Consider the following 15,752-nt stretch of genomic DNA (forward strand, 5'->3'; position numbering starts at 1 on the left):
AGCCAACTTGACACAACTTTGGAAAGCAATGGAGTTAACATGGGCCAGCATCTCTCTTAATGGAAGATAGCCCTAAAGGGTGAGGATGTCACATTGAGTGGATGGAATGAAATCCTGAAGCGGTTTTGTTGAGAGGTTAAGTTTGTTGGTATCTATTGCCATCTTGTGGATTTCTATCAGTACTTCAGCCTCGCATACAAAGAGGTCTCACGGCATCATGCACCAATATAATAATAAAATAACCTTGATATGGGCTATATTGAATTGCAACACTTCAATTTCAACTTAAAAAAAAAAACAATTATCATTGTATACAATAGCGTTCATAGAGATTGCTAAATACTTTTGAAATGATTTAGCCAATTAGCCAAATTAACACAATGCTAAGCGAGTTCAGAAAACCTTTAGGGAGTGGAATTTTTTTTTTAACCCATACCTATTTCTGATTGTTTATAGAAAGTCAAGATTGTCCAAACAAGTCTCCTAACTTGGCCATAAAGAGACTATATGAAGCAGGAAAATTCAAAAGCGTGATTTCCACCTTGATAGCGACAAACTCAGATCTGCGAAAAACCCACCTTGTATTCCATCCACCTTGTATTCCATTCTCTCTCTCTCTCTCTCTCGCTCTCTCTCGCTCTCTCTCTCGCTCTCTCTCTCGCGCTCTCTCTCTTTCTCTCTCTCGCTCTCTCTCTTTCTCTCTCTCTCTTTCTCTCTCTCTTTCTCTCTCTCTCTCTCTTTTCACAGCTCGTCTTTGTCATCGTCTGCTTCAGCTCCGATGGGACAGTTCACCCCGGTCCCCTTCAGACAGCAGTAGCCCTTGGGAACCTTCTTCAGGTACTGCTGGAGATAGTCTTCCGCGTAGAAGAACTCCTGGCCCTCTAGAACCTCTGTGGTGATGGATCCATAGCCCTTCTCAGATAACACCTGAAATGGACACAAGATCAAAATACAAGAAATGTATCATGAATGGAGCCAGGAGATTTCCTTCCTGACCATGTGACCTGACCAGGAAAAATTCTAGATTCCGGTTTTTGAGGAATTAGTCAGGTTACATGGTCAGGAATTGTCCTAATCATAACAACAGCTACAAACCGGCTTCAAGGTTTTGTTTACTAGTCAGAAAATGTAAGAAAATAATCTGAAATGGTGCAAAACTGCTCATTTTAGTTTTCCATTGCACAACATTTTGAAATGTTTTGCTACAATATGCCCAGAACATGAACCAAGTGCACTTTTTCAAAGATAATGGATCTGCTCTCTGACTTAGAAAGCAGCGTGATTGATTGATTGACACATGAAACAGACTCTGTTTCTCTATAGCGTTGGCTCTTGTTCCTTGCGCTCTGGGACAAAGCATGAAAGAGTTGCTGGTTGCTTTGTGCTCTCCATAAGTGTTGCAGCATGGTGTAAGCACCTCGAGAGCAGGATTCAAACACACTACCTGCTGAGGGATTACTCCTTTGCAGCAAAACACACGGCTTCCTTCCACCACAAAATACATTTAAAGATTAGCACTCTGGAGACCCTAACAAACAATAATTCTAAGGTGTGCTGGATTGTTCACCGACACAAGGGATCACTTCATCCTTCCTTGATTCTTTGCATCCTCGTTTTCTTGGCCTCGTTCTCAAAACACATTGGAAAGTCCGAGAAGACATTGTACTGCTACAGAGCAGTATTCGTCTCTTATTTGTCAGGGAGAAAGAATAAAACCGCAACATGCAGTACCAGTCTTCAGCCACAAGGCAGCAGTGAAGAATTTAGAGTGGAATTGTGCTGGAGGTGATGCCGAGGTGGTTCTCTCTCTATATCAAAGCACTGACTGCCCCAGAAAACAGGCTGATTTTGATGGAGTGGTTAAGGTTAGTATTTGGGGAGGTAAGTTGATCCTAGATCTGTAGCCCAAGGATAATTTCGAACTAGAGCACATTCAAAACAGGATTCAAGATCATCGGTCCTCACTGGCCAATACGGTTTCAGATTAGATATTTCTGACTGACATCACATCAAAATCAAACGCCACATTTGGAGAAGTTGAGGGTCAAAAAGCATTACACTTATATCAAATGTAGGATATGCCTATGGCAAATGCACTGTTATAATATACACATTCCCCAACGAAAGCTGCAAAGGGATTGCCCACCCTTTGCATATTTTACAATGGAGGGCAGCTTTTCCGGGCTATAAATAGTCCTACTACCCACTCATTAAAGACAGAAAGCCCCAGGGCATCAGATACATTAGAGGTTCGCTTTTATATGAGAGGAATACAATGTCCAAGCAATGGCCTGATAACAGAGAAGGAATAGGCTACACTCTTAAGCCTGACTCCAATGCAAGTCACAATACGGCAGCCATTTTGAGCCCATAAATCAGAATGCATGCAGTCACGTCGTGTCAAAACGCCGTAGTAGATCAGCAATGCTCACTGCGGCTGGAGAATCAGCTAGCGCTAGTGTTAGCAATGGATCTGACTGAATAGTCTTTGAGTGCAGGGCACCTTAGCGCTACACTAGCCCCAGTGAGTCCTGCATTGCGAGCTAGCTCAGTCAGCCCATCTTCACGCCTGTCGGAAAGGCTTGGCTGTCAAAGACACTATGGCCGAGCGAGCGCGTCTCTCTCCCGTGTGACTACGGGAGGACCGCGGAGAGCGAGCTTCACCGTCGCTCCAGTCAAGCGAGAACGCAAGAGACCCCCCACCCACCCCCACCGCTAGAGAGAGACACAAATAAAATGTGACACACCGAGTAAGAAAAAGAAAAGGTTCACTCTCTATTTCTCTACTGTATTCTCTCTATTTCTACTTCGGAAGGCCCACGCTGTTGAGAGAGAGAAAGAGAGCAAAAGAGACAAAAAGAGCGAGAAAGACAGAGAGAGTGACAGAAAGAGAGACAGAAAGAGAGAGTGACACACACAAACACATTGAGTCATCAGTAGGACATTATTAGAGGAGTTTTGCCCTCACCATGGACATTGTCATTTATGCAATCTTTTAAAAAACATGGTTGACGGTTCTGTCAAAAGCAAGCTAAAGGATTGTTCCTTTTTTCCCCCAGTCCTCTTCTGGGTAATGCTTCACAGATAAATGACATACCATAATATCTAATCAGAGCACACAGCATCCATAATAATGTTACTACAATAAAAATACGTTACTCAATCAAATAAAGGTTGCTCGAAAAAAAAATACACCTATATTCTCATCTTCACACAATGCACTCTACAATATCTTCTAAAAAAATGTCTTGAAAAGCAATACCTCATTGTGATATAATATTATAATATGATGCACCTGACATGTTAGAGATGCCCTATGTCAGGGATCATCAACTACATTCAGCCGCGGGACAATTTTTTCTGGAGCAGATGGTCATAATTTGTAGACTGCAAAGTGACTGCACAAAGCCCAAAAAGATACAGTGAAAGTATTCAGACCCCATTGACTTTTTCCACATTTTGTTACGTTACAGCCCTATTCTAAAATTATAATTTTTTCCCTCATCAATCTACACACAATACCCCATAGTGACACATTTTTGCTAATTTATAAAAACTACTCAAATATCAGAATTACATAAGTATTCAGACACTTTGCTCAGTACTTTGTTGAAGTACCTTCTTAGGTATGACGCTACAAGCTTGGCACACCTGTATTTGGGGACTTTATCCCATTCTTCTCTGCAGATCCTCTCAAGCTCTGTCAGGTTGGATGGAGAGTGTCGCTGCACAGCTATTAACAGGTCTCTCCAGAGATGTTTGATCAGGTTCATGTCCGGGCTCTGGCTGGGACACTCAAGGACATTCAGAGACTTGTCCTGAAGCCACTCCTGCATTGTCTTGGCTGTGTGCTTAGGGTCGTTTTCTTGTTGGAAGGTGAACCTTCACCCCAGTCTGAGGTCCTGAGTGCTCTGGAGCAGGTTTTCATCAAGGATCTCTCTGTACTTTGCTCCGTTCATCTTCGCCTCGATCCTGACTAGTCTCCCGGTCCCTGCTGCTGAAAAACATCACCACAGCATGATGCTGCCACCACCATGCTTCACCGTAGGGATGATGCCAGGTTTCCTCCAGACGTGACGCTTGGTATTCTGATGAAACCAAGTTCAATCTTGGTTTCATCAGACCAGAGAATCTTGTTTCTCATGGTCTGAGAGTGTTTTGGTGCCTTTTGGCAAACTCCAAGCGGGCTGTCATGTGCCTTTTACTGAGGAGTGGCTTCCGTCTGGCCACTCTACCATAAACACCTGATTGGTGGAGTGCTGCAGAGATGGTTGTCCTATTGCAAGGTTCTCTCATCTCCACAGAGGAACTCTAGAGCTCTGTCAGAGTGACCATCGCCAAGGCCCTTCTCTCCCGATTGATCAGTTTGAACGGGCGGCCAACTCTAGGAAGAGTCTTGGTGGTTACAAACTTTTCCATTTAAGGATGATGGAGGCCACTGTGTTCTTTTGGATCTTCAATGCTGCATAAATGTTTTGGTACCCTTCCCCAGATCTGTGCCTTGAACACATTCCTGTCTCGGAGCTCTACGGGCAATTCCTTCGACCTCATGGCTTGGTTTTTGCTCTGACATGCACTGTCAACTGTGGGACCTTATCCATCATCAGGTGTGTACCTTTTCAAATCATGTCCGATCAATTGAATTTACCACAGGTGGACTCCAATCAAGTTGTAGAAACATCTCAAGGATGATCAATGGAAACGGCATGCACCTGACCTCAATTTCGAGTAACATACTTATGGAAATAAGGTATTTCAGTTTTTTTGTATTGTCATTATCGGGTGTTGTGTGAAGATTGCTGAAAAAATAACAAAACGTGGAAAAAGCTAAGGGGTCTGAATACTTTCCGAAAGCACTGTATAACGTTTGACTAAAACATAATAATTTCAAACCTTGCTTGCATTTGTATACGGTCACATATATATCTCTATTATGTGTGTGAATACTTTGGAACAGATTTCGAAAATTCAAATTACATGGAGCTGATTAGCTGCTGTTTTTACCGTTTTTTTGTCCAACAATAAAACATTCAAATAAAATATATATATATATATATATATATATATATATATATATATATATATATATATATATATATATATATATATATATATTTATTTATTTTTGCTCTGAAAACTTCTGGGCCAATAAAATCCTGCGGGCCGCCAGTTGGGGAATCCTTCCCTATGTAGAGGATCAACAGCAAAATAATAGCTGAAAGACGAAGGGAAGGGAGAGGTTCGACACAATTGTTATCCAGATAGACAAAGAGAGCAACCATGACAGCGCACCAAATGACCTGAGTGAGGGGGGGAGATTGAAAGAGGGTGACGAAGAGGAGAGGGGCATGGAGATGGATAGGCAGGGAGAGGTAACGGCAAATAAGAGAGGAATAGGTGAGCCCCCTGCTCTTCACTGTTTTTCTGGGAAAAAAGGAGGACAGAGAAACGGAGTAGAGAGAAGAAACTTTAGAGGCCTGACTATTAATGTTTTCTCCTGACAGGTTCGGGACAGCGACAGAGCCAAGAACACTTTTGAGTGTGTGTATGTTTGTGTATCCTTACTCTCCAATGTACCTCTAGTGATACCCCCCCACACACACACGCACACACACACACACACACACACCCTTCTCCTCACATATATCGAGGAATGGAGTGTGTCGGTGCATGAGCAAAATAAAAAGGAAAGCTGCGTCGTGACAAAATGGCTCCAAAAAGGAAATCCGACAAGAGGAGAAAACCGATTATGGACTTTGTTCTTTATGGGAACAGTGAACTGACAGCGCACATCATATACAGTACCAGTCAAAAGTTTGGACACACCTACTCATTCAAGGGTTTTTCTTTATTTTAACTATTTTCTATTTTCTACACATATGGAATCATGCAGTAACCAAAAAAGTGTTAAACAAAGATTCTTCAAAGTAGGCACCCTTTGCCTTAATGACAGCTTTGCACAGTCTTGTTTTGCACAGCTTTGCACACTCTCCAGCTTCACCTGGAATGCTTTTCCTACAGTCTTGAAGGAGTTGCTGAGTACATGTTGGCCTTCACTCTGCGATCCAACTCATCCCAAACCATCTCAATTGGGTTGAGGTCAGATGATTGTGGAGGCCAGGTCGTCTGATGCAGCACTCCATCACTCTCCTTCTAGGTCAAATAGCCCTTACACAGCTGGGAGGTGTGTTGGGTCATTGTCCTGTTAAAAAACAAATGATAGTCCCACAAAGTGTAAACCAGATGGGATGGCGTATCGCTGCAGAATTCTGTGGTAGCCATGCTGGTTAAGCGTGCCTTGAATTCTAAATAAATCACAGACAGTGTCACCAGCAAAGCACCCCCACACCATCACACCTCCTCCTCCATGCTTCACGGTGGGAACTACACATGCGGAGATCATCCGTTCACCTACTCTGTGTCTCACAAAGACACGGCGGTTGGAACCAAAAATCTCAAATTTGGACACAAGTCTAATGTACATTGCTTGTGTTTCTTGGCCCAAGCAAGTCTCTTCTTATTGGTGTCTTTTAGTAGTGGTTTCTTTGCAGCAATTCGACAATGAAGAAAGGCCTGATTCACACAGTCTCCTCTGAACAGTTGATGTTGAGATGTGTCTGTTACTTGAACTCTGTGAAGCATTTATTTGGGCTGCAGTTAACTCTAATGAACGTATCTTCTGCAGCAGAGGTAACTCTGGGTCTTCCTTTTTGTGGCGGTCCTCATGAGAACCAGTTTCATCATAGCGCTTTCAAAGTTCTTGAAATTTTCCAGATTGACTGACCTCCATGTCTTAAAGTAATGATGGACTGTCGTTTTTCTTTGCTCATTTGAGCTGTTCTTAATATGGACTTGGTCTTTTACCAAATAGGGCTATCTTCTGTATACCAACCCCACCTTGTCACAACACAACTGATTGGCTCAAATGCATTAAGATGGAAAGAAATTCCACAAATTAACTTTTAACAAGGCACGCCTGTTAATTGAAATGCATTCCAGGTGACTATCTGATGAAGCCGGTTGAGAGAATGCCAAGAGTGTGCCAAGCTGTCATCAAGGCAAAGGGTGGCTACTTTGAAGAATCTCAAATATAAAACATATTTTGATTTGTTTAACACTTTTTTGGTTACTACATGATTCCATATGTGTTATTTCATAGTTTTGATGTCTTCACTATTATTCTACAATGTAGGAAATAGTCAAAATAAAGAAAAACCCTGGAATGAGTAGGTGTGTCCAAACTTTTGACTAGTACTATATGTAAAGTACATTTGCCGTGTGAGTGGGTGCTCAGTTCTGTGTATCCTCTGTGAGAGTGTGAGTGTGCATGCTCATTTCTGTGTGTGTGAGTATGTGTGAGTGCGCATCTGTGCACGTAGGATGAAGAGTGTGTGCACGCTTCTCCGCTCATCCCACTCACAGACCGGGTCAGGCATCCATTTTAGGTTGCCTCTCTAATCTGCAGCCAGAGTGCGGTCCTACATTTTGTTAGGGAGGCAGCGAGACACCAGCAAGCGTGGTTGTGCTTTTTCACAGCCACAGCACTCCAGCTGCACGCTGCGATATCACGCAGCTCACCTATGAACACTCCTTTAATTTCTACTTATGCATGACTTTCGAAATACTTATCCTGTATATGTACATATGAATGCACGCAAGTATATGCATGTGTTACCTGCATGGGTTTTGCATGTTCGATAGTGAACGGTAGGGGATTTTAGTAGCATTCAGAGCCTTTTTCATTGTGGCGGTTATAAACTAGAGGGTGGATAAGTAGGACTAAGATGCGTGAGTGTGTGTGAGATGAAATACAGACTATGGGGATAATAGAGATATATATATATATATCACTGATAGTTCAACTCAAGAGTATGCTGAGACACAACGTGGTGCAAGGACATACAGTTGAAGTTGGAAGTTTACATACACTTGAGACAAATACATTTAAACTCAGTTTTTCACAATTCCTGACATTTAATCCAAGTAAAAATTCCCTGTTTTAGGTCAGTTAGGATCACCACTTTATTTTAAAGAATGTGAAATGTCAGAATAATAGTAAAGAGAATTAATTATTTCAGCTTTATTTCTTTCATCACATTCCCAGTGGGTCAGAAGTTTACATACACTCAATTAGTATTTAGTAGCATTGCCTTTAAATTGTTTAACTTGGGTCAAACGTTCTGGGTAGCCTTCCACAACCTTCCCACAACAAATTGAGTGAATTTTGGCCCATTCCTCCTGACAGAACTTTGTTGTCCTTAAGCCATTTTGCCACACCTTTGGAAGTATGCTTGGGGTCATTGTCCATTTGGAAGACCCATTTGCGACTAAGCCTTAACTTCCTGACTGATGTCTTCGGATGTTGCTTCAATATATCCACATAATTTTCCTTCCTTATGACGCTATCTATTTTGTGAAGTGCACCAGTCCCTCCTGCAGCAAAGTACCCCCACAACATGATGCTGACATCCCCGTGCTTCACGGTTGGGATGGTGTTCTACAGCTTGCAAGCCTCCCTCCTCCAAACATAACGATGGTCATTATGACCAAACAGTTCTATTTTTGTTTCATCAGACCAGAGGACATTTCTCCAAAAAGTATGATCTTTGTCCCCATGTGCAGTTTCAAACCGTAGTCTGTTTTTTTATGGCGGTTTTGGAGCGGTGGCTTCTTCCTTGCTGAGCGGCCTTTCAGGTTACGTCGATATAGGACTCGTTTTACTGTGGATGTAGATACTTTTGTACCTGTTTCCTCCAGAATCATCTCGTTCATCTCTAGGAGACGGAAAGCGTCTCCTTCCTGAGCGGTATGACGGCTGCGTGGTCCCATGGTGTTTATACTTGCATACTATTGTTTGTACAGATGAATGTGCCACCTTCAGGCATTTGGAAATTGCTCCCAAGGATGAACCAGACTTGTGGAGGTCTACAATTTTTTTTTCTTCTGAGGTCTTGGCTGATTTCTTTTGATTTCCCCATGATGTTAAGCAAAGAGGCACTGAGTTTGAAGGTAGGCCTTGAAATACATCCACAGGTACACCTCCAATTGACTCAAATGATGTCAATTAGCCTATCAGCAGCTTCTAAAGCCATGACATCATTTTCTGGAATTTTCCAAGCTTTTTAAAGGCACAGTCAACATACCCACTAGAATTGTGATACAGTGAATTATAAGTGAAATAATCTGTCTGTAAACTATTTTTTTTAAATGACTTGTGTCATGCACAAAGTAGATGTCCTAACCGACTTGCCAAAACTATAGTTTGTTAACAAGAAATTTGTGGAGTGGTTGAAAAACAAGTTTTAGTGACTCCAACCTAAGTGTATGTAAACTCCCGACTTCAACTGTAGGTAGACACATACATGGACACACACAGACAGGCACATAGTCAAAGACCACACATAAGGAAAGACAGGAGTTTTATGGACCAAACCAAGGTGACGAATTGGATAAGGCATTCCTTAGTGACTGTAAAAGAGCACAATATTTTTGTTTCTTCCTATAACATAACTCAAGCGGAAGGAGTTTGCATTTTGGCGCACTGTTAGAGCCCCGAAAAGAGCTGCAGTTCTGCCCCCACTGAAGAACGCCTGGGTTTCTCCCCCCCCACACACACACACAGCTCTTTAAGCCAGGCTCTCTTATCAGAGGGCACACTTGCTTCACCAAGGCTCCAATCACATACGCAGGCACACACACGCACACACACACAAAGGTGCACACACGCATGGACGCAGGCGCACACACACACACACACACACACACACACACACACACACACACACACACACACACTCACTCACTCAATGCACTCTGGCTGGCTTGTTAAAAACCATTGTTCTACACACAGAACGGAACGCGGTCACACCCTCCCCCAACTTCCTACAAACCCCCTAGCCCACCTCACCCCATTCCCCCGCCGCCACGCTTCTCCCCCTAATCAAACCCTCCCATCCCTCCTTTCTTCCCCCTAGCTCAGGAGAGACAGTGCAGGAGAGAGAGAGATGAAGAAAGATAAAATATGAAAAGGAAGAGAGAGAGGGAGAGAGAAGGAGAGGAGAAAGAGAGAGAAGATGGAGCGAGAGAGAAATGTAGAGGGATTGAGGGAGAGGGAAAGACAGGAGAGAGAGAGGGAGAGATATGGAGAGAGAGAGAGATAGAGAGAGATGGAGAGAGAGAGAGAAATGTAGAGGGATTGAGGGAGAGGGAAAGACAGGAGAGAGAGAGGGAGAGATATGGAGAGAGAGAGAGATAGAGAGAGATGGAGAGAGATAGAGAGATGGAGAAAGAGAGAGAAATGTAGAGGGATTGAGGGAGAGGGAAAGACAGGAGAGAGAGAGAGTGTGTGTGTGTGTGTGGGGGGGGGGGTAGCGTTATGGTGCTCCTTAGCACAGCAGCGCTGCTCCAGAAGTCTTTGATGTTCCGCACATTTCAAATTTCATTATAGTGAATTATCCACCTCCTCTCCTCATCCCCCCTCTCCTCTCCTCCATGCCCTCCCCTCTTCTCACGCTTAAACAAGCTTTTCTGCCTCTCTATTTTTTGTTGTTGCTCTAAATACGCACACTATCTTTTTTGTGCCGCTGTACCGAAGTTAAGAAACTGAAAGCCCTGCAAAAGGAAGGAGCCTTGTAAGGGTTAATTATTCATTGGGCTGTGTGTACGTGCGTCTGTGCGTGTGGCAGAATCTTGGGCAGCCTCTAGTACCTATTGCCAAGCCAACCACATCTCTCCAAGGATGAGGATGTGCTTTTAGGGGGGCACACACACACACACACACACACACACACACACACACACACACACACACACACACACACACACACACACACACACACACACACACACACATCGTAATGAGATGGCAGAGCAATAGTCATTTCACATTACATCAGCTATTATGTAACGGACAGATTCTTTGAAATCCATCAGATGTGCTTGGCGCTGTACGAATGAGGACTTGAGGTATATAGAAAAGACTAACCATTTAAGTTATCATAGAGAGACGGAAGTCCTTCTATGGCAGGGTTCTATTCATTAAGGTATGCAACGATAAACATCTCTCAATGACAATGACTGGGGTTAACAGTTAGCTTCTAAAGCCCTGACCTTTTGTACTGGAGGCCAGTTTGTGAAACAAGCCATCTCACCTATTCACCCTATCTTAGATTGACACCCTGCGCCTCTCTCTCTCTCTCTCTCTCTCTCTCTCTCTCTCTCTCTCTCTCTCTCTCTCTCTCTCTCTCTCTCTCTCTCTCTCTCTCTCTCTCTCTCTCTCTCTCTCTCTCTCTCTCTCTCTCTCTCTCTCTCTCTCTCTCTCTCTCTCTCTCTCTCTCTCTCTCTCTCTCTCTCTCTCTATCTATCTATCTATCTATCTATCCAAACCGACTCTGAGATGCACATGTATTCCCTCCTCTATACCATCCTAAATGGGATTCATAGGAAATGATGGGAATGAGATTGCCATGGTAACTGATCGCTCCCAGGGTCAGTGGTCATGGACGGGTGGGCTGTCAGGTTGCTGTGACAGCCACCCCCCCAGCCTTGGCCTTGGGCAGGGGTCAAATGTCAGGCAGGGGTTGCAGCTGGGACCAAAGAGAGGGGACGAGGGGAGCTAGGAGGGGGACGCAATCAGATCACAGAGCCGAGACTGAAGGGCTGTCAAAAGGTTGCTGAGCCCCCCCCCCACACACATGAACCTCACACCCCAGGAACCACCACACACACATATATCATGACCCCCCCCAGAACCCAAGGGACGAGGGGGGTGGAGGGCTAGGTCCGTCTATCCGTCCAGACTGTCACAGAAGGACAGTAGGACATGCCCTGTCACCTCTGTAACCTCAGTGTCAGCCAAGAGCCCAGTGACCTGACTCAACAGAAAACAAGAGGGACAACAGAGTCCCGCTCAGTCACAAACCCTGCTGAGGCCTCTGCTGTGTCAAGCATTTCACTGTCTCCTCAGTGCAACGGATGCGGAGAGGCCCAAAATGGCACCTCGGTAGACTAAAGGGTCAGACACAATTAGAAATCTGACTGCCGATAGGTACTTACCACCTCTGCCCAGATTGTTGGAAGTTAACTTTTTGTTGTTCACATAGAACAAACAGTTCTACCTCCAATTTGCTTTGTTTAAATACTCCAGGCCACAAGGTGGCTGTGGCTTGTTGACTTGTGCCTGTGGCTATTAAGCTAATTAGCAGCTGTTCTAACATTGTTGCTACCTAGCTAGAATATGTAGTAAGCCCTTGTTGATACTAACCAGATGGCCTCAACTAGATAACTAGCATCATTATAATTAAATCACAATGGATTTGTTTTTGAATTAGGCTTCCTGTTAACTGTAGAGAGTCGGTGCAGTACCTAGCTACATTGTGCTAAATGGCGTTGCTAACCATTTAGCTAATGTTAGCTAGCAAGCAGGAAGGGATAATGCTAAGTGGGAATCCTTGAAATTGAAAATGGTTAATGTAAGGGTTAAGGTTAGGTAAGGGTTATTTTTCAGTTTAAGGTTCAGGATAGGGATGTCCCAAGGATCCTGGATAGCACTAACCATGGAATAATGGAGAGTGAATTACATTACTTCATCAAAATCTTGATATATCACCAGCTTGGTAAAGCATTTAGTGTTGTGTGCATTGTGCTGCACTTACCACCCCATTTGTTTCATATGAAGTGTGTGTGACTGCCTGGTGCACATTATCAAACTGAACCTAACAAAAAAAATCCTTCAAGCACAAAAATCCTTAGCTAGATGTAAGATGTAAAGACGTATTATAAGGCTTTATTGTTTTAGTTAAAACAATTCTTGAGAAAGCCTTCCCTGTGGCTCAGTTGGTAGAGCATGGTGTTTGCAACGCCAGCATGGTGTGTGCAACCCCAGGGTTGTGGGTTCGATTCCCACAGGAGGCCAGTACAAAGAAAAAAAAAATATATATATATATATATATATATATTCAATAAAAAGACAAATAATGCATGAAAGGTATGCATTCACTACTGTAAGTAGCTCTGGATAAGAGCGTCTGCTAAATGACTAAAATGTAAATGAAATAGGGGTTGGATAACACTGGGAAAAAGTGCCCTCTTTTTTTCCTTGTCACTTCTGTCGGCTTTCCCATGTGGAGGTTTGTGTTCTCTGATTGGCTCAAAGTCAAGTTCTCGACCACTGACGAGCATTGCGAACGGCCTCCTACGGTGCTACAGTAAGTACCTATCGGCAGTAAGATTTCTCGGTGCGTCTGTACCATAACATGGCTACTTTGGTGATGACTGCAAGTGGTTCTATGATATTGAAGGGTTATCATTTGCTAGCAATGAATCATGACTTGCTGGAGACAAGTGAACCTGAGGAGCAAAAAGTATTCCGTGTTTTTACACAGCGGCACTTTTACACAGCGGCACACTAATAATGACGTAATGTCAACGTAAAGCAGACATTTAGGTTTGTTTAAACTAGTATTTCCCAAACTCGTTCCTGGAGACCCTGGTTTTTGCGCTAGCACTACACAACTGGTTCAAATAATCAAAGCTTGATGATGAGTTCATTATTATTCATTATTATTCTTATTCTTATTATTATTCTCTACTGACCATCCTACCGATCCTCGACTTCGGCGATGTCATTTACAAAATAGCCTCCAATACCCTACTCAATAAATTGGATGCAGTCTATCACAGTGCCATCCGTTTTGTCACCAAAGTCCCATATACTACCCACCACTGCGACCTGTACGCTCTCGTTGGCTGGCCTTCGCTTCATACTCGTCGCCAATCCCACTGGCTCCAGGTCATCTACAAGACCCTGCTAGGTAAAGTTCCCCCTTATCTCAGCTCGCTGGTCACCATAGCAGCACCCACCTGTAGCACGCGCTCCAGCAGGTATATCTCACTGGTCACCCCCAAAGCCAATACCTCCTTTGGCTGCCTCTCCTTCCAGTTCTCTGCTGCCAATGACTGGAACGAACTACAAAAATCTCTAAAACTGGAAACACTTATCTCCCTCACTAGCTTTAAGCACCAGCTGTCAGAGCAGCTCACAGATTACTGCACCTGTACATAGCCCATCTATAATTTAGCCCAAACAACTACCTCTTCCCCTACTGTATTTATTTATTTATTTATTTTGCTCCTTTACACCCCATTATTTCTACTTTGCACTTTCTTCCACTGCAAATCTACCATTCCAGTGTTTTACTTGCTATATTGTATTTACTTCGCCACCATGGCCTTTTTTGCCTTTACCTCCCTTATCTCACCTCATTTGCTCACTTTGTATATAGACTTATTTTTCTACTATATTATTGACTGTATGTTTGTTTTACTCCATGTGTAACTCTGTGTTGTTGTATGTGTCAAACTGCTTGCTTTATCTTGGCCAGGTCGCAACTAACTGTAAATGAGAACTTGTTCTCAACTTGCCTACCTGGTTAAATAAAGGTGAAATAAAAATACATAAATAAATTCTTATTAATATGTAGTGCTAGGCCAAAAAACAAAACTGTTATCCTAGTGTAAGAGGCGAAGTGTTAGAAGTGTAGTCTATCCATGACATAGACTAACCAGGTGAAAGCTATGATTCCTTATTGATGTCACCTGTTAAATCCACTTCAATCAGTGTAGATGAAGGGAAGGAGACAGGTTAAAGAAGGATTTTTAAGCCTTGTGACATTAATACATGGATTGTGTGTGTGTGCCATTCAGAGGGTGAATGGGCAAGACTAAAGATGTAAGTGCCTTTGAACGGGTTTTGGTAGTAGGTGCCAGGAGACTAGTTGACTCAAAGAGAGAGAAAGACGGTAGTTGAACAGTTTTGAACAAATTTATTTCTTCAAAAATGAAGAAGAAGCAAGAGAGAGATTTTTTTTTTTTTACTTTCACTTACTTAGCTAGCAAATGCAACTAGCTAGTTTAGCCTACTCAAACACCCAGATCAAACAGAGGGATGCTATGTTAGCTAGCTGGCTATGACTATCCAACACTGGAATTCTTCCAAGTCAAGATAAGCTTTTGGTTTTACACCTTTATTGCCACCGGGGCCCGTAGATGTAACTGCTAAACTGCTTACTGACCGTACACACTTTACTGCATGATTGTAGCGGGTTTACTAACGCGTTAGTTCTATTAGCTACAGTATGTTGATTATGACATTACTTTAGCTAATATGGTGACAACGATGTAGGCTGTGTGTAGCGGTCAGCGGTTATGATATGGTTTGGCTTGGAAAGGTTTTTTCACCTGGTGACAGACAGCTGTTATGCAGAGGAGGAGAGTGCCTAGATGCTCCAAGGAATACAATGTGCTGCTATGAAAGTGAAATGTGTTTACGTGTGATCAGGGGTGTATCCATTCCACTGATTCTGTTGAAAAATGTTTGTTAAACTCTTGCAAACGGAATGAAACGGGGATAAACATACATGAATTTGTCCAATAGAAACTCTCGTTTGCAAATTGTTGGACTAATGATCACACCCTAGATCAGCTAGATGCAGGAAAGAGTGTGCAAGGCGGTATTAAATGTGTCAGTCAGTCACCCCAAAAAATGATCTTGACTTGTGTGTACCTACGTTGTAAACTTTCATCCATAAGCTAGGTTGTAGCAACCTCATGGTGGGTATAGGGAATATTTGAGTATCATGTAGTAGCCTAAACCTATCGATGTTACATTGAACTGGGTGAATTGAATATGAATGACAGTCATCCAATATGCTGTAATAAGGCCAATATGCTGTAATAATCGTCCTCCCTCATCT

At 43.0% G+C, this 15,752-nt stretch overlaps 1 protein-coding gene across 1 annotated transcript in view; it reads right to left on the reverse strand.

The window, feature by feature from the left end:
* Positions 1–738: 738 nt before the first annotated feature.
* msrab (methionine sulfoxide reductase Ab) overlaps positions 739–15,752 on the reverse strand; it is a 45,681-nt gene continuing 30,667 nt past the window's right edge. Inside the window, exon 6 of the mRNA XM_014210110.3 lies at positions 739–927. Coding sequence (XP_014065585.1) covers positions 742–927 — 186 coding nt within the window. The 3' untranslated portion in view covers positions 739–741. The remainder of the gene's footprint in view (positions 928–15,752) is intronic.

Source organism: Salmo salar, chromosome 09, assembly GCF_965601325.2.
Source record: "Salmo salar chromosome 09, fSalSal1, whole genome shotgun sequence".
Taxonomy (NCBI): Eukaryota; Metazoa; Chordata; class Actinopteri; order Salmoniformes; family Salmonidae; genus Salmo; species Salmo salar.